At 43.9% G+C, this 24553-nt stretch overlaps 1 protein-coding gene across 1 annotated transcript; it reads right to left on the bottom strand.

Annotated features, from left to right (window-relative positions):
* Positions 1–311: 311 nt before the first annotated feature.
* Rpia (ribose 5-phosphate isomerase A) lies at positions 312–24541 on the bottom strand. The gene is made up of 9 exons (XM_021657528.2): positions 24235–24541; positions 17538–17598; positions 15097–15152; positions 11571–11630; positions 9934–9998; positions 8704–8772; positions 7957–8098; positions 5321–5420; positions 312–1235 (listed from the first exon to the last, which is right to left on the bottom strand). The coding sequence occupies exons 1-9, from the start codon at positions 24496–24498 to the stop codon at positions 1141–1143; spliced, it is 912 nt and encodes a 303-aa protein (XP_021513203.1). The 5' UTR covers positions 24499–24541; the 3' UTR covers positions 312–1140.
* Between the last annotated feature and the right edge of the window lie 12 nt (positions 24542–24553).

Here is a 24553-nt window from a genome sequence, read left to right as displayed (position 1 = left end):
CTGCCCTCTGACAGAAAACCAACACTGTGCAGCAAAGGTCTCTGGAACACACAGATCCTTAATAAAGGAGATGATAATCTGTCAGAAACACTCTTATCTGATAGAACTAGACAAACAAAATTGATTCCCAGTCATGGTGGCATATGTCTTTAATCCCAGCACTCAGAGAGGCAGAGGCAGGTGGATCTCTGTGAGTTCAAGGCCAGCCTGGTCTACAAAGTGAGAACAGGAAAGTGCTACACAAAGAAACCCTGTCTCAAAACACCCCCCTCAAAAAGAAAAAAACTTGCTTCTGTAGTGAAGACAAAGGATCGAAATGGCACGACAATGTTTATTTCAGCCTTCAAACAGCACAAAGAAGTGACAGCTTCTGATGCCAAATCATACAAGTGTTATTAGAGAAACAAAACAATGATAACAGAGAAAAATCGCTCAAATAACAAGTGCTTCACATCTCACGGGCGCTTTCCCCCAGGTGCTTCCAACAGCAGGACCCGAGCAAAGACAGGGTCCTAGCGAGGGTGCATTCTCACCTGGGAGTTTTGACCCAAGTCACTACAGACCCCACTGCTCCCCCCAGACCTCTGTAAACCTCATCTTAAAATGTAGAATTTGGGAGTGGTAACAATGAAAACAACCTCAAAACAGAACAGAGTGTGGCAAGAAAATAAACAGTAAACAAGGTTCCCCATAAGGCATCAGGAGACCTGCTGGTTGGCCCCTCACTGCACCAGCTTAGGGAAATGTCACATCATCATTTCTCAGCAAATCCAAAACTTCAGAAGATTATCCAACAGGTCAAGTCAAAGCTTTCAGAGACAGTCCTCATCTCCTGTTTTTATTTATACATTTTTTTTTTGTTTTTGGTAAATGTTTCATATAAAACATAAAATCAAGTTCTATTTTATAAAAAAACTGAATAGTTAATAGTAAAAATATATATTTAAATTTCTTTTTAAAAAGACACACAGCAATACTTCATAAGACTGGATTTGACTGCTACCCACCCACCCATGGCCAGCTGTCCACTCTGGCACTGTGGACAACTACATGAAGGTACATTAAGGCAAAGGCTCCCAAGAGGCATGTCCACTGTGCCTGGGCTGGAGACTCAAGGTGAGCAATTGGCTCCTCACAGGATCAGAAGGGTTTCTCCCTCACATTCACTGAGCCATCTTGCATCCCGAAGTAGACTCTCTCTGCCATATTGATGAAGAGGCCTGTGTCCACCACACCTGCAGAACGAAGAATAGGAGCATTAGGGTCCCTGGGAACAAACAGCACCAAACAAAACACAAACCTAAAGCCTTGCTCTCTCATACAGAAAGAAACTTGGTTATCTTTGTTCCCTCCTGGAACCTCTTCCTTCCACTACATCACAGCTTGCGCTGTGTACCCAAACGTGTCAGCTCATCCGACTTCGGAGCCTCACACTGTTCCCCTTGCCTGACTGGTCATGCTTACCAGCGTCACAGTTGGCTGTTCCTCTTCATCCTCCCATGCACCTTCTACAGATACACACCAAGGCTATGTTAGGTGGCTCCCTCTCCTCCAGGGTACTCTCAGTCATACTACCAGCCTTAAGAGTATTCCTCAGAGTAAGAGACATTCACAGAGCATACACCTGACAAGTCACATCAGAATACAATTCCTCAAGCCACTAAGTAAGAGATAATCCAACAGAAAAATGAGTAGAAGACCAAACAAGCACTTCACAAAGCCAGTGTTTTAAAAAGGCATTCAAGCTCACCAGTGACAGGGCATGAGCTACTCCGTCACCAGGATGAGCAACAGCAGTTGATCAGAATGCAAAGGCACAGAAAGGAGCATGATGGGGGCTTGCTGGTCACCATTCAGCTCCTGGTTCAATAAGAGACCCTGACTCAAAGGGAGACAGGACATACAATATACCCCTCTCGCTTCTACATATATACATGGGTGTACAGACATGTGCTTCATGCACTCACACACAAACTCAACACACGCATACAGTAGCAGGACTATATCAGCATGCTTATCTGTGCACACATAATGAAAGTGAAGTACTACTCAGCAATTAGAATTAACTAACTACACATTTTTGCCTTTAGCAAAAATGTTTATATGCAGACATATCAGTGAGATAACACCGGCCAACTATCAAAGAAAAGGGGAGTGAACCTAATGTGTAGGGAGACAGGGACCTGCACTGGTAAACTGGTACTCTTATATGGGGAGCAATTTAATGTCATCTTGTAAAATGAGGCTAATCTTTTGATCGAATGATCGCTAGCAAGGATCTGGTTAAGCAAATTATGTTACAAAATTGGAATAACCCCATTAACTTTTTTAAAAAGTAAGGTCAGATGAACTCGGTTGCCTGCTCTTTGCTCACTTCCCCCTGGTGGGGTGGCTTTGCCAGCCCACAGAGGAAGAGGATGCAGGCAGTCCTGATGAGACTTGATAAGCTAGGGTCAGATGGCAGGGAAGGAGGGTTCCCCCTTTCAGTGAACTAGAGGAGAAGGATATGGGTGAAAAAGGGGGGAGGGTAGGACTGAGAGGAGAGGAGGGGGAGGCTACAATCGGGATATAAAGTGAATAAATTGTAAAAAATAAAACAGCCACTGTTTACTCATAATTCTGAACAAGTTAATTTCCAAAAGACAAGTAAAATTAAATCATCTCTGGACAGCCTTCAATACACAAGAAAATGGAGTTGTGTCACTGACATATGAAGGTCCCAGCACAAACCGCCTACGCAACCAGAGCTTCCTGGTGATAAACAAAGCTCAACATTCACTCTGGTTAGAACTTTGCAGCACAACCAAGAAGCTTTAATCTGACCCCAAAATCAAACCTCCTTCAAAAGCTATAAAGAAATGGCAATGCAGCAGTCTAAGGCATGATTCTGGAGCCTCAAGTCAATAAAGTGCTAGGGGTGACTGATCCCCTCACCCCAAATAAAACCCACAGGAAAAGACAGCGCATGCTGAATGTGGGCTGAGAACAGACCCAGTGAAACACACACAGGGACTGTTTGCTGAGTGTCTCACTCTTGCAAATGAACCAGGGAACAAAACCAGGAAAGCCTGCCTGTTCCTGTTCCCTGGACATTTGTCTAATCTAATACACAAAAGGAGAGCCCATGACACAGCATGGATGGGTGGCAACATTCCACTTTCCTCATTCTAAATTGTAACTCAACTCTCCAGGATGTAGATTCTTCATTCTTAACAAAAAGCAAGATGGACAAAACTTACATTCTTCGCATACATGTCAAAGTCACAGAGGCCAAGAAAGGCCTCAGGAAGAGCAAGAGAGGCCCCCAGTGGGCACAGAAGGAACTGCCTTCCCATTCCACCCTAGTCAGTCTGAACAAGTGGTGTGCTCTGCCGTCCTGCCTTCTTGGCCTTTTAGTTACAGAGGTAACACTAAGCAACAGAGTAATTCATCTCTTTCACTTAGTGAATGAAGAAGAGTGTCAGAAGACTGAAGACTGTCTGAGACTGGACTTGGAAGAATTAGCTGCCTTATTATACAGCATATATTCACACTGGTTTCACTCCCGGCTAGCACAAATAATTTAGAACCTACCAACAATAACAACAAAAAAGCCAAGCAGTGGTGGTGCACGACTTTAATCCTAGCAGAGGCAGGCAACTGTGACCAAGGCCAGCCTAATCGACAGAGTGCATTCCTAGACAGCCAGGAATACAGGGAGAAACCTAGTCTCAAAAAACCAAAAGGAAAAAATAGAAGGGGATAGAGGGTCAAGTTGGCACTGAGACAAGATCTCATGTAGCCCAAGCTAGCCTCAGATTCATTATGTTGCCAGGGAAGTCCTTGACCTCTGATCATCCTGCCTCTACCTCCCAAGTTTGAGGATTACAGCCCTGAGACCCTATAGGAACAATCTAATAGTTAATTAATGGTGACAATACCGTATCCTTTCTCCTGGGGACTTTATTCATTCAATATTGTTTTAGGAAAGAATCTTATTAATATTCACAATGACCCTATAGATTGAAGTAGATGCTAACATTGGCCTTTTTTACAGAGGAGAAACAGACACACAGCTGTTAGCTAGGGGCTCCAAATTCATATTGCATCTACTCAGCCACTACACTCTGATAAACCAATTTTACCTACCTCACTATCCAGATATGATTTAGATTATTCTCAGAATTGCAAGAATGATGCCTTTCAAATCACCTCCTCCTGTAAATCTCCTCCTACAAGCTATGACCTGCCAGACTTAAGCCTGAACACCAATTCATCTCCCAACCTTCACCCGGGTAGTTCCTTACCTGATTATCCCTCAGCATAAAGTTTATGCTTACATCATACAGCCTCACTTCAGCATGGCACTTGAGCAAGTGAGCATTCAAGTTCAGGGTCAAGGGGCTGGAGTGATGGTTCAGTGCTTAAGAGAGCATACTGCCCTTGTAGAGACTCGAGTTCAGATCTGAGCACCCATGTCAGAAGGCTCACAACCAGCTGTAAATACAGCTCAGGGGATCAGATGCCCTCTTCTGGGCTCTATGGGCACCTGCACTTAAAAGCACATACTCACACACAGACACATAATTAAAAATAACACAAATCTTAAAGTTCAAGGTCAACAGGCTCAAACCTTCATGCTGTAGTTGTTAGACAAACCACTTAGCTTAGCTCTAGACCTGAGCTGTTCTAAGTAACTACCTAATCCAAGTGGGAATCCAATGAAACTTTTAAGAATGCTAAGTGTCTAGAAGATGCAATGGTAACACACAGATCAATGCCATTTCTATGAAACTGCCCCACACCTTACAAAGAAAGCAATCTCTGTGAACTAGACTTTTGCTATTTTTCCAGCAGAATCAGCACTTTCAGTATTTGTAAGCATGGGTCCACATACCATGGGTTCACCCCAGGTTTACATCAGCACATAGGACCAACTCCATGAATTATACAGGCACAGCATCTTGCCTATGATATGTAACCAATGAATATGGGTAAACTGAGTCACTTTCCCCTACATAAAGTCAAAGACACTGCAGTCAAGCTCTTAGAAAAGGGGAAGATTGGTCTCTCCCAGGGATGGTGACCTTATTCCAAAGCAAGCACCCTCTGATTCTCCATCAGCTCTGAGGCCACTCCAATTCAAACAGACTATAAAATACATACACATCAGCACTGTTACATAAGCCAAGGGGAAGGAGGTCACTCAAATTAAAAACCTCACACATGGCATAAGTGAGCTCTCCCCAAGCACGTCCTACAAAGCACATGTCCACCCTGCCTTCTGAGGAGTAGTTATGAAGGAATGGTGACCATGTTCAGTGAATACCACTCAGGTTACCTGGAGTCATTTTGATAGCTGTGTTCACCTCACTCCACTTGTGAACCCGGTCAAACTTCCAGTCCAGGATAAAGTTCCCATTATCTGTCACCACAGGCCCCTAGAAGAAAATTTTCCACAGTGAACAAGGATGAAAACACAGGTAGGCAAAAGGAAAGTAAAAATGACAACCAGACAGGTTTCCCCGCTCTGTTCTTCCAGAAGGTGGTGCCCTTCTGGAAGTGAGTGAGCAGGCACTTTGGAGTACTGGAGACTTGGATTGAGTCTTAATGCCATACAGGTATAGAATTAAAAAGAGCCACTGATGTCTCTGAAATTCATGGTTTCTCAGGTGGCAAAAGGGGGACAGAGATGCAAACAGAAAAGGCTCAATGTAGTTAAATTTTCAATTTTGCAGAGCGAAAACCTCCCAACAGAACTGACTGCCAACATCGCTACATCTCAAGGCTTAGCGTAAGCACCACCAGGAGAATAACTTCCCGCATCATACCTTCCCCATCAGCAAGTCTCATTAAAAGAACGAGGAGGACAATCAGATGTCAAATAGGTGAGAGGCCAAATAAGGTCAAAGGAAGACAAGTTAGCTATGAATCCAGTATTCCTCAACACAACTGGACATAGAAAATCAGATTGTTTAGGAACATAAATGTTGCCAGGACACAGGCAAGTAAGTACACAGGAGGACTCCTCTGCAGCCTGGAGTGCAGTGCAAAGGTAAACCAGGTGTGATGGCTTATAATCCCAGCACTTGGTAGGGAGACGGGAGAATCAGAAGTTCAAGGTCAACCTCAACTACATAGCAAGTTCAAGGCAGCATGGTCTACATAAAACCCTCTCTTCAAAAAACAAAAATTCAAGAGGAAGGGGCTAAGGCCTCTGCGAAGGCACTGTATAACCACAGTTAACACAGCCTTTTTTTTTTTTTTAAGAAAGTGTGTCACAGTACTTTTACTGGTCATTTATTTTCTCTATCTCCCAATTTTTTCTCATTGCTACATAGACCAGTTTGGGATCACTACTTTTCGTTGTTTATCTAAATGCAAAAGTTCTCTGCAACCACAATTAGAAGCTGAAGAGAAACAGCTCCACTGAAGTATCAAGTTTCAGCTCCCACAAGAAACTCTACTTGCTGATAACTTTAGATAGAAGGAGAATGCAGGGATGGAGTTCAGTGGTAGTGTGCTTTCCTAGCATCTCCAGAGCCTTGAGCCCAATTTCTAACACTGGAGGAAGAAAAAAAAAAAAAAAAGAAACCCAGACACAATGGGGGATGGGGGAACAGAGGGAACAGGGCGGATGTGGAAAACTCCTGGAAAGAGCAGCATCTTCCTTCAGCCTTCTACAGGAAGATTAACAAACTGGAATTTCAAAAACTAACCTAATCTAATCTCAAAGGCAGATTACCTTGGGCCATCTACACCTTTTGAAAGGTAAAACACTCTGATTTCCAGACAAAATGTAACTCACCAACCAAAAGACTAAACTAAGAATGCTACCAGTGATGGGGGGTGGGGGGCAGTTTGTGGCCCGGTGTGTGCCCCAGAAATGCTCTGCATCACTGGTGCCAAGTACCACTCCAGGTGAATGTGGCCAAGGCTGACAGGGTCACAGTTTAAAACCTACAGGACCATTTAAAATCTACAGGACCATTCCCAGGATAGTGAGTCAGATGATTCTATTCTCCATTCCATTCCGCTAAAGCTGATGGAATTGTCTCAAAGAACTTTTGATCAGAAGAGATCGGGAATATTTGTCATAACAAAAAGTGAGAAAGTGAAAGAGAGAGAGAGAGAGAGAGAAAGAGAGAGAGAGAGAGAAAAAAAGAAAGAAAGAAAGAAAGAAAGAGAAAGAAAGAAAGAAAGAAAGAAAGAAAGAAAGAAAGAAAGAAAGAAAGAAAGAAAGAAAAAGAAAGAAAGAAAGAAAGATTATTCCAATTATTCCAGGGCTGGACAGTGGTGTGGCACATGCCCCTAATCCCACGGGAGGACGAGGCAGCAGGATGTCTGTTCCAGGCCAGCCTAGTCTACAGAGCTAGTTCCAGGACAGCCACAGCTACACAGAGAAACCCTGTCTTGGGGGGAGAGGGTAGGGGAACATGCTACCAGATAGCACTGAGGCCTAGAGCTCTATGACCTGCCTACCCGGTGTTTCCAATATATTTAAAAAGTGTCATTTGTGACCTTTGTTTTGTCTCTGTACAAATTAAAATTGCTACCTAACTGGAATGCAGAATTTGGAATAACCTAAATCTGTGTTCCCAGGCCATAGTTATTCCTACTTGGCTCTAAAGTAAATTATCTCTTACCCTCTTTGAGACTGAGAGTTGTACTCTTAGACTGATGGGAGGAAAATATTATATTACAGAACCTGAGAAACCTTCTGCCCCAAGAGATTCCCAAAAGACAGTGTTTAGAGAATGCTCACTGGGCAGTCCAGACTTCCAAGTATCACTAGAAATGTCAGTGGAGAGCCACACCCTTCTATGGGGCTCTGGAAACGGCACAAGACACACAGAGACACACAGACACACACAGACAGACACACAGACAGACAGACAGACACACACACACACACACACCAAAGGACAAGGGCAGCACACGGAGCCAGGGTGCTCAGAAACCTCCCTAGCCACTTACTGCTTTATTGACAGCCATTCGAAGTTCCACCTCACCCCCAAACTTTTGGGTCACAGCTCGGCTCACTGGGACATATGCCATTGGGATGACCTCAATAGGAATCCCCTTGTGCCACCGATCCCCAAGGTTCTTTGAATCTTTCCTGAAAAGAATGTCAATCAAATTAAATAAGTTCAATATACAAAACCAAATTCAAGCTAGAGGCTAAGTAGACAGCTGGAGGGGAAACATGGGCTGCTGAAAAGAAACTTAAGTGACCAAAATGTTAAAACCTGTTCCTATGTGCGGACTAACCTAGGTGGTCCTTGCAGCTAGAGTATTTCCTGAGTAAATACAAATACAAGTATCTCTTCTAAGAATCTCAGCATAAGTGCCTCCTCTCTCAGGCTACTTGAAAGAAAATCAGCCCTGGTCAAAGACACAGTCACGTGTGGCAAAGCCTGACCCCAGAGGAAGCAAAACATGCTGAGTCACGGCCTTGGCCAGGGCTTGCCCTGCTCCCTGAGGTTCCCTGTGAAAACCTAATGAATAATACCTGCAGATGATCACTGCCAACAGGTGACACTGTTTCCTCCCCATCCCCAAACATGAAGTCCCAGCTCCATGCAGGAGTCACTGCCTGGAATCCCAGAGAGCAGGCAGTCAGTCCTTCCTGTATTCCTCCACAGGCTTCCTCCTCTGACCCGGGAACAAGACTTGGGAACCCATATACCTTCTCAACTGAAGCGCAGGCTCCTGGAACAATACCTGAAATCAGCAATCACAATGAAGCGATTTGCATAACCCGCTACAATCTTTTCCTGGGTCAGGCAGCCTCTGCGGAAAAATGAAAGAAGTCACCTTTAGAGTAAAATAATCTTAATTTGGGGACCAGCATCAGACATGGGAGTCCCAAATGTGTTCAATCCTGATACATAGAAAGGGAAATTTGAGGCAGATGTGGAGACACATGCCTGTAATCCCAGCACGGGAGGCAGAGGCCAGCCTGGTCTACAAAGTGAGTCTAGGACAGCCAAGGCAACACAGAGAAACCCTTTCTCAAAAAAAAAAAAAAAAAAAAAAAAAAGGAAGGAAGAAAGAGAGAGAAAGAAAAGAAAAAAGAAATTTGGCCTCCATTTCTAAAGAGCCATCCTCAATCCTACCATGCTACTTTCTAGAAACATTAGTCTGTGTCTGTGGAAACCTAGAAAATAGACAACGGTTCTACTCAGGCCAAGCACATTCCCTCCAAGGGCCATCTAAGGGCAGTGTTAGGCAGACATCTCTGGACATGTCCTGGAAAGATGACCAGTTTGGAACACCTGCCCTGTGGACTATGTGACATCACAGCCCAGAATATTGAATCATCTGTCCTATTACTACTACTCCCTAGCTAAATTACTTCTCACCTGCAACGAGGATTACATAACACATTAAAAAGAAAAATCATGATGAACACCATGTTACTCTAATAAATGTTCCCAAATAAAGGAAGAGCACCCCCAAGGGATTACAAAGTTCACAGCTTTAACACAAATGCCACAGACCTAACAGTCTAACCCAGGAATTGGCTGTGTGTGCACATGGAGATAAGCCATCTCACTGAACAGGCCCAGGCTGCCTGATCAGAAATGCCAGGCTGTTACCAGGCCACAGCTGAAGACAATGCAGCCAGTCCTGAGGAGACCTGATAGGCTAGAGTCAGACGGAAGGGGAGGAGGGACTCCCCTATCAGTGGACTGGGAGAAGGGCATGGGAGGAGATGAGGGAGGGAGGGGACTACATCTGGGATACAAAGTAAATAAACTGTAATTAAGAAATAAATTAATTAATTAAAAAAAAAAAAGAAATGCCAGGTTGGCTCAAAGTCATATGCTATCAGTGTGCTGATACACAAGTTAAGAAGACAAACGCTTGCAAATCAGGATCCGTTGTTTACCCTGTACTCCATTTTGCTTTGCTAAGGGTTAGCTGACAACAAAGACCTACAACACTTACCCTCCACCCTTGATGAGATTGAGCTCAGCATCCACTTCATCAGCACCATCAATGGCAAGGTCAATCTGTGGAGGAAACAAAAAGCCTCATGAGCTGTGCCACAACTGATCAAGTTCTCAGCTGCTCAATTAACTAGGCCTAATACTTCCACTCAACCACTCAAAAGGCTAAAAGAGTAACGTACTTTACTGGTTACAAGAGAAGGAAGCTGAGGGCCTGAGACATATACGCTGCCCTGCTCTAAACCAGGACATTTGCTTCCTTTACTCTCCACAAACAACATGGAACTGTTATCATGCATTCCCAAGATAGGCACTATAGTTCCAAAGAAGTTACAATGCTGGCTCTGGGGTAGCAGCTAAAGGGGAAACATTTAAGAGATTGCAGCCTGGAGCACTCCAAAAGACCATAAGCAGTCATACAACAGCACCGGAGCATTAAATTCCAAGGGAAGAGAAAAGATCAATAAAAAGGCAGAGTAAAACTGATTTCAAAGTGGAACTAACATGGACAGATACAATCTATTTCAAATTAACAAGAAGATTAAATGATGACATCTCTAAAGATGACAAACATTGTGCCACAAAGCATGGTGGCACACACCTGTAATCCCAGCACTCAGGAAGGCAAAGGCAGGAGGATCTCTGTGAGTTTTAAAGGCAGCCTGGTCTACAAAGTCCAGGAAAGCCAAGGCTACACAAAGAAACCCTGTCTCAAAAATAAACAAAAAGATAGCTTTCAGTACAGTCTTGAATTGGAAACTATTTCGGCCCACAGAAATCCCCCAGAAGGTCCTTCCCAAGGTTTCACCAGGTACTCCAAGGCATGAACTGCTAGATCCCATCAACCCTCATGCCATGCCCATTCTCCTATGCCCAAATCACTCCAGAAAGTCTGTGCACCAGTCACATATGTCCACACATACATAGCTACTACCTCCCCTCCAAAAATCCTCTCTTGAGCCTACCATGGAGCTTGGGCAGCTAAGCACAAACTTGGCCTCTGACTGTTACACTGCTCTAGAACCTTAAGTGCACGTTACAGTTCTGCTTCTGCCACTTAAGCAAACAACGTGCCCTTTCCACATCTACCCACTGGGACAGTTACAATACCTACTGTCAAGATTAAATTTAGCCTGCGCCTAATGACGGCTCAGGCGCCTGGGGTAACAAGTGATGCTGCTCATTGCACAGCTTCAGTCTCTTCTGGATGACTGTCCTTAATTTTAACAGCCTTTGCAAAATATTAACTTTAGTTTTCAGGTGGCCACAGCTCCCTCAGATATAACTTTTTCCTCCACTGAAGTGTGAGCCAGCCTCCACGGGCTGGCAGGAGAAGGGAACTTCAGGAAATCGTGGACCAGCCCTCGGTTGTCCACATCCCCTTTACTAAGCCGGTACTGCTCCCTGGAAGTTAAATCTCAGGGAAGCTAACATGTACTGACTATACTGTAATTAACCACCTAGCGCTTAAGCATTTGGTCAAAATTAATGCTCAAAGTCCCAGAACAAACGTGAATATAATTGACTAATGTTTCCTGACTTGCCGAGGAAGCTAGAGCCTATGAACAACTAGGAACCACAAAAAAAAAAAAAAAGGAGAACGACATAGTCAATTAGTCTCTGTCTCTCTCTTACCTCTGGGTGTTGATCCAGGTCACTGAGGGTTAAGCCATACTGCAAGATAAGCTGCCTGGCCTGGGAAAGGCAGGAAAAAGAATCCATAATCATTTATTCTGAAAATGTGGCAAGGGAAAATTCTTTTGATGTGTCAAACCCTAAAGACTGACCTAGGTTCTCTCTCATATAAAAAAAAAAACTCACCTACCAACAGGTGGGAGATCTAGCCCCATGAAGAGCAACGCTGACTGCCACTTCTTTCTAGGAGCTGGAAGCATGTACCTAACACATAGGGGAGGCAGTTCCCAAGCTCAGCTAAGAGCTGCCCTTCCCTGACTGGGAAGCAATGCCAGGGCGAGACGCACAGCCAATTCAAGTTAGCCTGAGCTGTACTGGTGATGCTCTGTCTCAAAGACCAAGGACTGGGAATGAGCTCAGTGGTACAGCATTTTCCTAGCATGCCAAAAGCCGCTGGTTAGATACCCAGCATGGGCAGGGGCAGGAGAGCTAAAATAAGACCCAAATCCACAAAATACAAGATCCGAGAGACTGAGGCAGGACCTTCAAGATTGGAAAAGTAGACTCCAGGGAACTAAGCAGATCCTGTCCTACAATTTCCTTCTGAAACTCAGAAAGAATCAATTACAAGTTAAAAGAATAATAATTTTTAAAAAGTCTACCAAGGGAGGGAAAGAAAAACAGCACCAGATTATTTTAGAGCAAAATTCTATAAGTCTTTCAAAGGACAATTAACATCAATACTCCACAAATCATTCCACAAAATAAGAAACAAGAGGGAAAATTGCCCAGTTCATTCTACAAGGCCATCCTGATGTCCAAACCACGTAAAGATCCAAAGATAATTCAGATCAGTTCCCCATATGATCATAGGTATAAAAATTGTCAATGAAATACTTGCAAACCAAATCCAAAAACATTGCATATGTATCATCCACCTTGATCAACTAGGCTTGAGATGCAGGGATGGCCCAATATACACAAAACAGTACCTGCAACCCATCAAAGAAAAAAAAACAACATGGTCCTCTTATTAGATACACAAAAAGCCTTTGAAAAACTCCAACACCCCTTCATGATAAGTCTTGTAGAGACTAGGGATACAAGAACATACCTCAACATAACAAAGGCAATTATAAAACCCACACCAGCATCAACTCAAATGGATAGAAACTCAAAACAATTCTACTAAACAAGACAAGGTTGTCTTCAATTTCTTTACTCTGTGGCTTGAAGTTTTTATCACAGAAGTCTTTCACTTGGTTGGTTAAAGTTACAAGATTTTATATTATTTGAGACCACTGTGAAAGGTGTTGCTTCCCTGATTTCTTTCTCAGTCTGTCATTTGTATATAAGATACTGATTTGTATATAAGGCTATTGATTTATGTATATTGATTTTTTATTCTGCTACTTTTCTGAAAGTGTTTATCAGAATTTTCAGGTCATTTATGTTTTACTATCATCCTCTGCAAATAAAGATACTTCGACTTCTTTTCCAATTTGTATTCTTTTGAATCACCTTCGGTTTGTCCTATTACTCTAAGACTTCAAGTACTATGTTGAATAAATATGAAGAGATATCAGAGATGGTATCACCACAGAGCTGTAGCAATAAAAACAGTATGGTTTGGGTATAAAAACAGACAAACATGTGCATCAGTGGAATTTGACTGAATGCCCAGACATAAGTCCACATACCTATGGAGACCTGATTTTTTATGAAGCCAGAAATACACACTGGAAAAAAGACAGCATCTTCAACAAAGGGTGCTGGTCAAACTAGATGACTGCAAATAGATCCATACTTAACACCCTGTTCAAAACTCAACTCCAAATGGGTCAAAGACCTCAATATAAGGCCATGTTCTTATAGGAGAACATGGGGAATAGCCTTGAATGGCATCGGTAAAGGAGACAACTTTCTGAACAAAACACCAACAGTTCAGGCACTAAAATCAACAATAAGATGGACTCATGACACTGAAAACTTCTGTATGACAAAGGACACCATCCAAACAAAGCAGCAACCTACAGAAAGGGATAAGATTTTTAGCAACTATATATCCAATAGAGGACTAATATCTAAAACATATTTTTAAAAAACTCAAAAAAATGGACATCAAGAGAACAAATTCAACAATGTTAAAATGGGGTAGATATCTAAATAGAATATTCTCAAAAGAGGAAACACAAATGGCTAAAAAACACTTAAAGAATGAACATTCAACATCCTAAGTCATCAGGGAAATGCAAATCAAACAACTGTGAGATTCCATCTTACAACTATCAAATTGGCTATAGTCAATAACACAAGTGAAAGCTCCTGCCAGCAAGGATGTGGAACAAGGAGAACACTCTTTCCTGGTAGGGATGCAAACCTGACAGCCACTATGGAAATCAGTGTGGGGTTCCTCAGAAAGATGGGAATTGATCTGCCTCAACATCTGGCTATAGCACTCATGGGCAAACACCCAAAGGATGCTTCATTCATCTGCCTCAACATCTGGCTATAGCACTCATGGGCAAACACCCAAAGGATGCTTCATTCATCTGCCTCAACATCTGGCTATAGCACTCATGGGCAAACACCCAAAGGATGCTTCATCCTACCACAAAACACTTGTTCAACCATGTTCATTACTGTTCTATTCATAATAGCCTGAAAGTAGATGAAGGGACCAACAGATGAAGGGATAAAGAAAATGTGGTACAAAGGAATATTACTCAGCTGCTAAAAAATGAAATTCACAGGTAAATGAATAAAGCTAGAAAAAAGATCCATCCTGTTAATATAGTTTCTAGAATAATGTATTTTATTCTTGATTTTCCCCCCATATAACATTTTTACTGATTCTTTGATTTTCACATCATGTACCCCAATCATGATCCCGTCCCAGTCCTTCCATGTTCTTCCCCTCTTGTGACCTACCTTAAAAACATCAGGAAAAAAATCATCCTGAATAAGGGAAACTCAGACCCAAAAAGACAAATGTGGTTTGTATTCACTTATATGTGGATGTTAGTTGTTAAGTCTTTGTTAAGCAGATTATAATATATACAGCCAGAGTTTTAGGTATAGAGTAAGAGACTGGGGATGGACTGGATCACCCTTAAGAGAGGCAATAACACAGTTATGAATGGATGACAAGGTAACAGTCCTCGAGGCTGAAGACCACAGTCGTCGCTGCATACACCACAGTGCCTAACTCATGAACAACTATCACTGAAGTAAATGGACACAAAATTACACTGCAAGCTGGGCATGCTTTTAATCTCAGCACTCAGGAAGCAGAGGCAAGGTCTCTGAGTTCACAGCTAAACTGTTCTATGTAACAAGTTCCAGATCAGCTACACAGTGAGATCCTGTCTCAAAAAAATTACACTACCAATGAGCAATGTGTGGTCAGCTTCTTCCTGCGCCTGGCTCCTCAGGGAAAGCAATCCTGGTGACAACATTCGCAGGAACCCAGAAGAGCCAGCAGCAGCAGCTAAGACACAGAAGGGGACACAGGACAAGGACCTACCTGGAAGGATGTGGGGATGCAGATGAGGTCCAGGTTCTCTTGCTTCACTCTTTCCGCTGTGGAGACAAGAGTCACACTGGTAGTGCTGCATTCCCCACACTTGATTCTTCTCAAATCCCACCCAAGGGGAAAGGCCAATCTCCCACTGACAGCTGCCTCTGCGTTCCCATCTTTGGTGAAAAAGCCAGTGACCTCACTTCACACCTCAGAAGGCAGGAACACTAGAGGGCCTGGGAAGCAAGTAGTGACTATGAAAAAAGTCATTTCAGTGGTACTGCTGCTGCGCGTCTGCAATTTGCTGTGTATACATGAGCCTTTTTAACCCTGACAGCTCAAGAGATAAGTTATGACTGAGAGACCAAAAAGATTGAAAATTAGCAGCTATTATTAAGGCCTGAATTAGGTGGGTGGAGAAGTGCAGTAATGACCTGAGGGAAAGGACTGCCTTACTGCATTCTTTTCCCACCCACTAGAGATAACAGTTGCTAGGAAACTGGCCCATCCCCCTAGGGAGGGACACCAGGTCATTATGGTCTGGGGACCTTCCTATAGCCAATCAATTCAAAATGTAGCATTTTGTCCAATAGATGCTTGCCAGACAGGAATTGCCCCTGCCTTGGGCATGCTGGGAGGAACCAGAATCTATTTATCACCCAACTAACCTGGGCGAAGCACGCTCAGCTCCCACGGCTTCCACGGTGGGTATTGTAGCCCCAAGCTGCAGCTTGTAATTTACAATAAAAAGACCCTCAGGTGTTTTGCAACGGAGTCAATTCCTGTAGATCTTTTGGGGGCTCTTGAACTGGTGTAACAATGACTATCACACCTTCTTTACAAGAGGAAACTGGGTCACTGAGAAGTAAATTACCTTGGTAGTCACACAGCTAACAGTGGCTAGAATTTGGTTTTTGATGGTCTCTCTTCCCTTTCCTATTGTGGGGGTATGGAGGGAGAGAACAATGGGCTGGAGGCTCAAGACAAGGTTTGTCTGTGTCACTGTCTTGGAACTTAGACCAGGCTGGCTTTGAACTCAAGAGATCCACCTGCCTCTGCTAGCCTCCACTTCCCCAGTGCTGGAATTAAAGGTGTGGACCACCACTGCCCCTCTGGCAGCCTACTTTCTTTTTTTTATTTTGTTTTTATTTTTGTTTTTCAAGACAGGGTTTCTCTGTTGCAGGCTTGACTGTCCCAGACTCGCTTTGTAGACCAGGCTGGCCTCAAACTCACAGAGCTCTGCCTGCCTCTGCCTCCCCAAGTGCTGGGATTACAGATGTGTGCTACCTCACCCAGCCTGGCACATACTTTTAGTCTCAGCTACATTCCTACATTGCCTTTTCAGGAAAACATCAGAACTTCACTTTGCATTTGATAAGAAATAAAAGGATCTATAGGCTCCAGAGGATGGCTAAAGATTGAGAGAGATACCTGTTAATTTTAAATTTGTTTATTCATTTTAAACTTTTAGGAACTCTTAATGAGTCTTAAACTGTCAGCCGAGCATGGGGCATACATCTTTGGTCCCAGAACTCAAGGAGGCAGAGGTAGGCAGAGCACTGTGAGTTTGAGGCCAGCCTGGTCTACAAAGTGAGTCCAACACAGCCAGGACAGTTCTACAGAGAAACGTTGGGGAGTGGGGAAAAGGGCTGTATTCTTAAAATATCAAGTCTTTTTAAGTTAGTCTCTTGGAAGGTTTAAATGTCCCACTCCTGTGAATCCACAGTAATTCCTGTACCCTAAAATTCTCCATGCACAGGGTTAAGGTAGATATGTACTTGACACTCCCATCAGCCATCACCCCTGTAATACAGCTACTTCCTGATCACAACAGGAACCTGGGTTTTGCCTCCTGGGCCCTGACCCTTGGCACCTGCCAAAGATAGACATTTGGGCAAGCCTTTCCCAGGCTTTGTTTTTACCAACAAAGAGCAGGGCAGTAGAACCTGTTGAGCAGCCGGGGGAGCTGATAATGCCTGAGCCTTTCCTAAGCACAGACAGTGAACTCAGTACCTACAAAACCAGCCAGGGATTGCAGGAGCCTCATCCTTGCCAGGTTCATAGACAGGACACTGTAACCTCAATTTGTTTGTCTGAGAAACACACAGGCTTCAGAGGAAACCCTAGACCACACACAGAAAACCTGATGGGTGTGCATCATCCAATTCTGCTGAAGCCTCACCTAATCAGTTCCTCTCCTTTAGCTACGCACAGTAAACAAAGGCATGGGCTCCTTAACCACAGATAAAAGCACAGAGAATTCCTCTTTCCTAAGAAAAACAGAAACACTCTACTAAACCTCAGATGAAGAGTCTTCTCTTTCCAGCTCTGCAAGGCTGAGTGGGAACTAAGACAAACACCTAACCTGTGCTCATTCCCTCTCCTCCCTCCACCTCCTACTCCCATGAACACACAAGAAACATCCAGTACACAATCGGAGAACATACCTATTCGCTGCACAGCATGGACAATTGTAGAACCACTTCCAATTCCCAGCACTTGGTTATTCTGCCAAAAACAGGGATGGAAAACAAAAGTCATTACTACAGGAGTTTTACTCCCTGGGTCTAGACTTCTACAGCACTGAAATAATTATGAAGAGCAGTTCATTAGCACATGTGCAAAACAGGTACTTATGCCTACTTTACAGACATGTAATCACTGACCCTCAAAGCTATACTTTATCCTGTTATCCAGAAAACAGCCCTCCTCTTTCATTTCCAACACTAACACCATGCCCATTTCACCATTCCTCCCTACACACACCCCATATGAATAACTGGCTCAAGTATTTACACCGTACAGCAACTCCTCATTAAATAAAGCCAGCCTCACAATGGCCTGCAAATAACAGTGAACAATTTCTGGTCAATCTAGGGGAGGAAATGAGAAAGAAAGGAAGAAAAAAAGAAGTGGGGTGGGTAGGGGGAAAAGAACCTGGGTAAGGGTAGAAAACTGGGCTTTCTGGCTACCTTTTCACACAGCTCAACTCCTAGAAGGCAGGGGACTACCATCTTCACATCGGAAACTCAAGAAAATTCAGGGGCATACACCATGGTTTCCATCCATAACTCGGCCATATCAGCAAAGGGGGGGGGAGGGGTAAAAGTGAGTAAATCTTCAATCCAGCTAACAACAAGGGGCCCTACTTTGCATGCATGGGAAGAGAATGAAAGCTTAGGAAGTCTTCACATGCAGAGCATTTCTACAGCCAGAATCGGGCCTGGAGGTCTGACACTGTGAGGACTAGCATGTTAGGTCCAGCCTTGCCCCAAGGAATGCACACTTCATGGTGAAAAGGCAAGAAAGCGTTTATTCAACATAGCTACACTGAGAAGACACAAAGCAAGCATTTCAGCCACCTTCAGGGCACTGATGTGAGCTTTGACTTTAACTAGAGGAGGGAGGGGGTAAGAGAGAGACATGACTAAGCAATGCTGGTCAAACTGTTGTCTGATCACTGTCACAGTTAAGATGCTACGAGTTGCTTCAAAACCATCTTATTGCTGGAGGACACAACCATGAAATGACTGCTCCTACTTGGGTGACTTCACACAGCATTATGTCCCTAGCTTCCATCAGTCCTGAAATAGGCTTACAAAATGACTGGAGCCTTTGAGGGTCTGGAATAGCACATTGGAAGAGCTGATGACAGGAAGTTGCTCTATTACCTCCAACCTTGAAGCAGGATGAGACAGACAGCACTGGTTTTTAGACCAACACTCCTTAAATGATTAACATGCCAGTGTACAGAATTAAGCAAGTATTTAACTCAAAGCAAAGCATACAGATTCAGATGGAAACAGAAGATGCCAGGCTTTTATCCTGCCTCTAGTCACCTTGTGGGCCCTTAGCAAGTAGTCTCTTAAGTATCTGCTCTGCCTCCCCAAACACAAAGGACAGGAAACGTGTCACAACACTAAGCCTGACATTCTAAAAAAAATAGAGAAGATACCTATGAAGACCACAAAGAAGAAAAAAAAAATTGGAACACTAACTATCAAAACCAATGCAGAGCTTGGTTTCCAAGCAATTTCCTGGGAACACCCTCCTTCAGGCTATGACAAAACCACCAACACCAGAGCCACTGCCAACACTGAACAGACCTGTGGGTCTGGACCCCTTGGGGTCCCCTTTCGCAAGGGTCATATATCAGACAGCCTGCATATAAGATATTTACATTACAATTCATAACAGTAGCAGAGTTAGTTATAAAATAGCAATAAAAATAATTTTATGGATGGGGTCCCCACAACATGAGGAACTGTATTAAAGAGTCACCACAATAGGAAGGTTGAAGACCACTGCTGAGAATACCTACACTTGCTTTCCACCAAGGAGTGACACCAAGAAGACCTGCATATATAAAGCCAAATTTCACAAGCAACCCTCTGACCTAGAGGCCTACCAGCCCACTTGACAGACTCATGCAACACTCCAAGAAAAAAAACTTAAACACTTTGAAATAAGCCAAAGATTAATTGATTCCTTCAATAGAATTCTAGTGCTGCCTGTATTATTCGGGCCTACAAGAGTGTGTACAATTTGATAGTTCTGTATAGGCTGACTTCAACCTGCAGAAATCTGTTAGCAAATCCTATCCATAAAATCCAATTCACCGTGCTCCATAAGATGCAACTGCTTATTATCCTACATGTATTATACAATAAATTCTGGTCTTTAAAAATTCATTTCATTTCATTCATGTCCCATCAATTTAATGAGTTGAATAAAATATTGACATAAGAACAGTTAATGTCCTTATCACATTACCTTACAAAGAAAAATCATCTTTTAACCCTATCAGCCACACACAAAACTTCACTGTAAGGAATTCAAGAAGGGGGCTGGAGAGATGGCTCAGTGGTTAAGAGCACTGACTGCTCTTCCAGAGGAACTGGGTTCAATTTCAGCACCTACATGGCAGCTCACAACCATCTGTAACTTCAAGATCTGACACCCTCACACAGATAAGACAGACAGACATGCAGGCAAAACACCAATGCAATAAAATAAAAATAAATTTTTAAAAAAATTCAGTTGGATTGCTGAAAGAGCATTCACTGTATATCAAATTTCTTGGAGTGGGACAACTATTAGCAATTCATTTGGCAAAAGAAAGGCCATTGTGAAACTTCCTCTTAGGAGGAAACGCAGCATGCACACAGCACAAAAGCCACAGTAATGTTCTGGTGTAGGCCCACAGCTCTAGGGCTCCATGGTCCTTCTCAAAATTAGACTACATCTAAACGTAAAAGACAGAAAGAGTGACCAACAAGTACAAAGAATTTAGAAAAACAAATCAAATCCTATGGCAATCACACACTTAAGTAACACACTCAAAATGTTTCTAGTTGGATCTCTCCTACTACATTAGACTTTATCCATTTTTTTCTGAGGGCTTCTTTGGGGAGGCAAGCGGCTCTCTTTAGATTATTGCATAAGGAAGTTCACAAGTCAAAGTTAAAAGCACCTCAAATGTTAACACTGTAAAACTGTGGGGTTTCTAAACACGGGGACAGACAGAAATTCTATCTACTATGCAAGGAAATCCTCACTTAAGCTTTAGAAAGTCCCAGGCACTCAAACCCAGGAGCTTGAGGCAGTCATCCTTGGTGAACCCAGTCTGTCAGGAATGGGCCTGTGTTCCTACCTGCTCCCCCTGTAGCTAAGTTGTCCTCAAACGCTAGATGCCTTACAGCGGCACTGTAGGCAGATTTCTTGCCTGCCTTCACTATTTTATAATGACCATCAGCAACCTCTGGGAAAGCAGAGTAAGGGTGTTCCTGAAGCTCCCTGTTCAATTCCTGAAGAGAGAAAATCCTCAATGCTGACAGGAAGCGGGCCATCACCCTTACTTGCACCCACAAAGGGGTAGAAGATGGGGTTCTGGATACAGGACACACAGCAGGATTCCTTTCCTGAGTAGAAACAGCCTGTGAAAGGTAGATAACATTAACTCTCCTCCCAGAGCTCATAAGGAGTTAGGCAAGAAAAGCCACAGAGACTGGAACAGGAGCAGGAGAAGGAGGGGAGTGAGCACTAGGAATTGAGGGGGAGACTTAATTTCTGTGCGTTGTTTGTTTGCTTGTTTTTTGAGACAGAATCCCATTAGGTAGCCCTGGCTGCCCTGGAACTATGCAGACCAGGCTGGCCTCAAACTCAGGGATCTGTCTGCCTCTGCTATCAAGTGCTAAGATTAAAGGTGTATACCGTCACACCCAGCAATTTCTGTGTTTTTAATCGGACAGAAGCTGAGGTTGACATACTGTTCTAAACTTATCAAATACACCAAGAGGCTCAGCCCACCACAGCCAGTCTTAAAGATTCCACCTTCCAGGATGCCCTCAAGACGGCAGTGTACCTAATAAAGTCATCAGCTGCCCTCACAAACACAAAATTCAAGGGACTAGTACAAGGAACCTAACAGAACATTTAAAATGGCTAAATATCTCAAGATGTAAAGTATGCAAATAATGGTAAACATATCCATTTCTTTAAAGCCTAGGTAAACTTGACCTGACCTTCACATTTAACCTGAGGCTGTGAATCTGATGGCTAGATTCCTCATTAGCTCATATCACTCGCTCCCAGCACTCAAGTGACAAACAGACAACTTAGTTCATCAGACAGGCTCCATGAACTGCAGGAGCCTGCCAGATCCTGCCACCTTAAAATAAAATGACAAACCCAGGAGTCAGTGCCCTAGCCAAAGCCAACTAGAAGTGGCCAAAGGCTGCCTGCAAACTGGCCCATCAGCTGATAGCCCTTTTAATTGGGCAATGCTAAACAGCATATCATTTCCAATGGGGTAATCTTAAAAATCTGTGAGATTGTCTTTGGTGTATTTGGTGAGTTTGGAATAGTATGTTCATAAAACAAGCTTCTAACATAATTAAAAACTCAGAAATTACTGTGTGGGGGTACACGCCTTTAATTTCTATCACTAGAGAGGGAGAGGCAGGCAGATCTCTGTGAGTTTGAAGCCAGTCCAGTCTACATAGTGAGCTCCAGGGCAGCCAGGAATACCTAGTGAGACTTTGTCTCAAAAAACAAAAAAAATACTAATATCACTAATAATAATAATAACAATAATAATATTAATACTACTGTCTGCCCACTAGTTTCCTCAGGCCAAGCTAATCTCAAAACAAAGCCCAGGCTCCATGGAGAACAAAGGATGAAACAACAGACTATTAGGACAGCATAGACAAGCACTGTACCCATCCCAGGTAACTACACTTTTAGAATCAGGCAGCTCTGAACCTAGTGACAAAGATTCAACTGAGAATTCTGAGTTCTCCATCTACCCTGAAGTAATAGTGGAGGGGGTGGGGCTGGAAACCACAAACTCAGAGAGCCTAGGTAAAGGACCACCATACCCATAACCTCCATATCACACCCTACACAACTCCCTGAACATTGCCTAAGCAGGTCTCACTGTACCCAATGCTGAATGTATAGATAACATTAACTCTCCTCCCAGAGCTCATAAGGAGTTAGGCAAGAAAAGCCACAGAGACTGGAACACAGGTCACATAAAGTGTCTGGTAGTCATAATCAGGAAGCTGAGTATGGTGCCATACCTATAATGGGAGGCAGAATCGGGAGGATCAAGCCTTATGGTGCACACCTTTAAACCCAGTGCTCAAGAGACAGAGGCAGGCAGATTTCAAGGCCAGCATGGTCCACAGATCAAGTTCCTGGCCAGCTGCATGGAAAGACCTCGGAGGGAAGGATTTCAAAGACAGCCTGAGTCTTGAAATAGAAAGATGAAATTGTCCTCTCCTGGTCTCCTTATGAAGCCAAGGAAACACTGAAAGTAGTGAAGTCCTTTAACTCAAACCCTACAGGGCAATGATTTTAGCAGATATCCTCCATAACCCAACAGAGATCTCCCCAGGGTTCCTTGGTAATTTCTTTGACTGTGGCTAGAACATAAGATAAAGGCTTGCAGACTTGAATTTAATAAAATACATAACTATAAAACAAAGGTCAAGGAGATGTGTACCACTAAACATTAACAGAATAACTTAGATAACAGGCTTTCCTGAGGTATAGATTTCAAATCAATCTATTAAGTCATTTCATGAAGGTATTTTGAAATTTCACTTTACTGTCCCAGTTTTACAGCTGTTGCACTGAATTCAAAAGAGCCAATTTACACATTTTACATTTGTGCTCATTCCCTGCAACCCTCTTAATTCGAGTATAAAATCCTATGCTAACTAGGTGAACGAAAAAATAGCAGAACAGAGAGCATAGGAATCCTGCCTGACACAAGAGTGGTGTGGCCACTCCTTCTATAGAACAGGCAAGCTAGTAGGTCCCACCTACTCCTGCCACCCTCACTATAGGCAGGAAGACAGAAAAAGCTCTAAAGACATCATCTTTGTAAAGCAACTGCAACACAGCACTAACAAAAGAACTCCCTTTTACGGAGAAATGGATTCCTATAACACTATCTAATTAGCAGAAAACAAGACCAGGAAACTCCACCACAAGGCAACACAAGTAATACAATTAAGATAATTAACCTGCTACAGGAGAGCAAACCCACCTACACTAACCACCACTGACAGCAGTACCACACCTGCCACTTAACAAACAGGGGAGGATCAACCTTACTGAGTGACTGCTAAATATCGGGACCCCACCTAAAGAGCAGCACCTCCAGATGTCTACCCGGCCCGGTCAACACCAAGGCATCAAGTTCCCCAGCGGGAAACGCTGAAAATCCTGCTTGGAAGAAAATTTCAAAACACTTTACAAAACAGCTCTCCACTGGCTCCCCGGTAAGTGAGAAGTAAGGAACAGCCGCCTCAGGGCTCACCATTTTCAATGGGCTGACTGGAAGGCGCGCATTAACAGCCTGACAGACTTCAAACAGGGCAATGCCAGGCTCCACTGTACACCCAGATCTAGCTGGACAAAAATGAAAATATTTGAGGAAAAGGATCTATTGGGGAGAGGGTTGACACCCACCGATTCGACGTCTAAAAGGCCTTTCTGGGGTTGTGAATTCGGTTACAACGCTCACCCTCTCCCCACTCTCGCAGCCCTCGCCCTATCGGAAGTCAGGCGCACCCGGGCAGTGCCCTGGGCGCGCAGCACGAAGCCATCACGCCACCACCAGCTGCCCACCTTCACGTGGTTCTCCACCGCTGTGTGGCTCGCCAACTTCTTAGCCTCCTCGGCCTTGGACATCCTGGAGGGGGCCGGGCCGCCGGAGCTCAAGCCTCCCTTGTCGCCGCGGGTCTCCGACTGTGCACGCCCCGGCAGCTGCACGTGGGAACCAGAGAGGCCCCAGCTGTTCCCGCCCCCGCCCGAGGCCGCGCCCCCGGCCCGCCCGGGCAGTGGGGCCAGGACCCGCCCGTAGAGGGTGCTGAAGGGCCCGGGGCGCTGCATCCCGCCGCCTCGCTCCAGCCTCTGCGGCCGCCCCACCTCCAGCTCTTCCGGAAGT

The sequence above is a fragment of the Meriones unguiculatus genome, chromosome 5, assembly GCF_030254825.1.
Source record: "Meriones unguiculatus strain TT.TT164.6M chromosome 5, Bangor_MerUng_6.1, whole genome shotgun sequence".
NCBI lineage: Eukaryota > Metazoa > Chordata > Mammalia > Rodentia > Muridae > Meriones > Meriones unguiculatus.
The sequence above is the reverse complement of the archived record's forward strand: the minus strand, read 5'-3'. Positions and strand labels throughout refer to the sequence as shown.

Excerpts from the sequence above, each read along its gene's own strand:
- Rpia (XM_021657528.2), bottom strand. The coding sequence starts at position 24,498 with ATGCAGCGCCCCGGGCCCTTCAGCACCCTCTACGGGCGGGTCCTGGCC. Across the intron at positions 11,631-15,096 it reads GCATCCCCACATCCTTCCAG|GCCAGGCAGCTTATCTTGCA; the intron begins GTAGGTCCTTGT and ends TGCCTTTCCCAG. Across the intron at positions 5,421-7,956 it reads GAATGGCTGTCAATAAAGCA|GGGCCTGTGGTGACAGATAA; the intron begins GTAAGTGGCTAG and ends ATTTTCTTCTAG.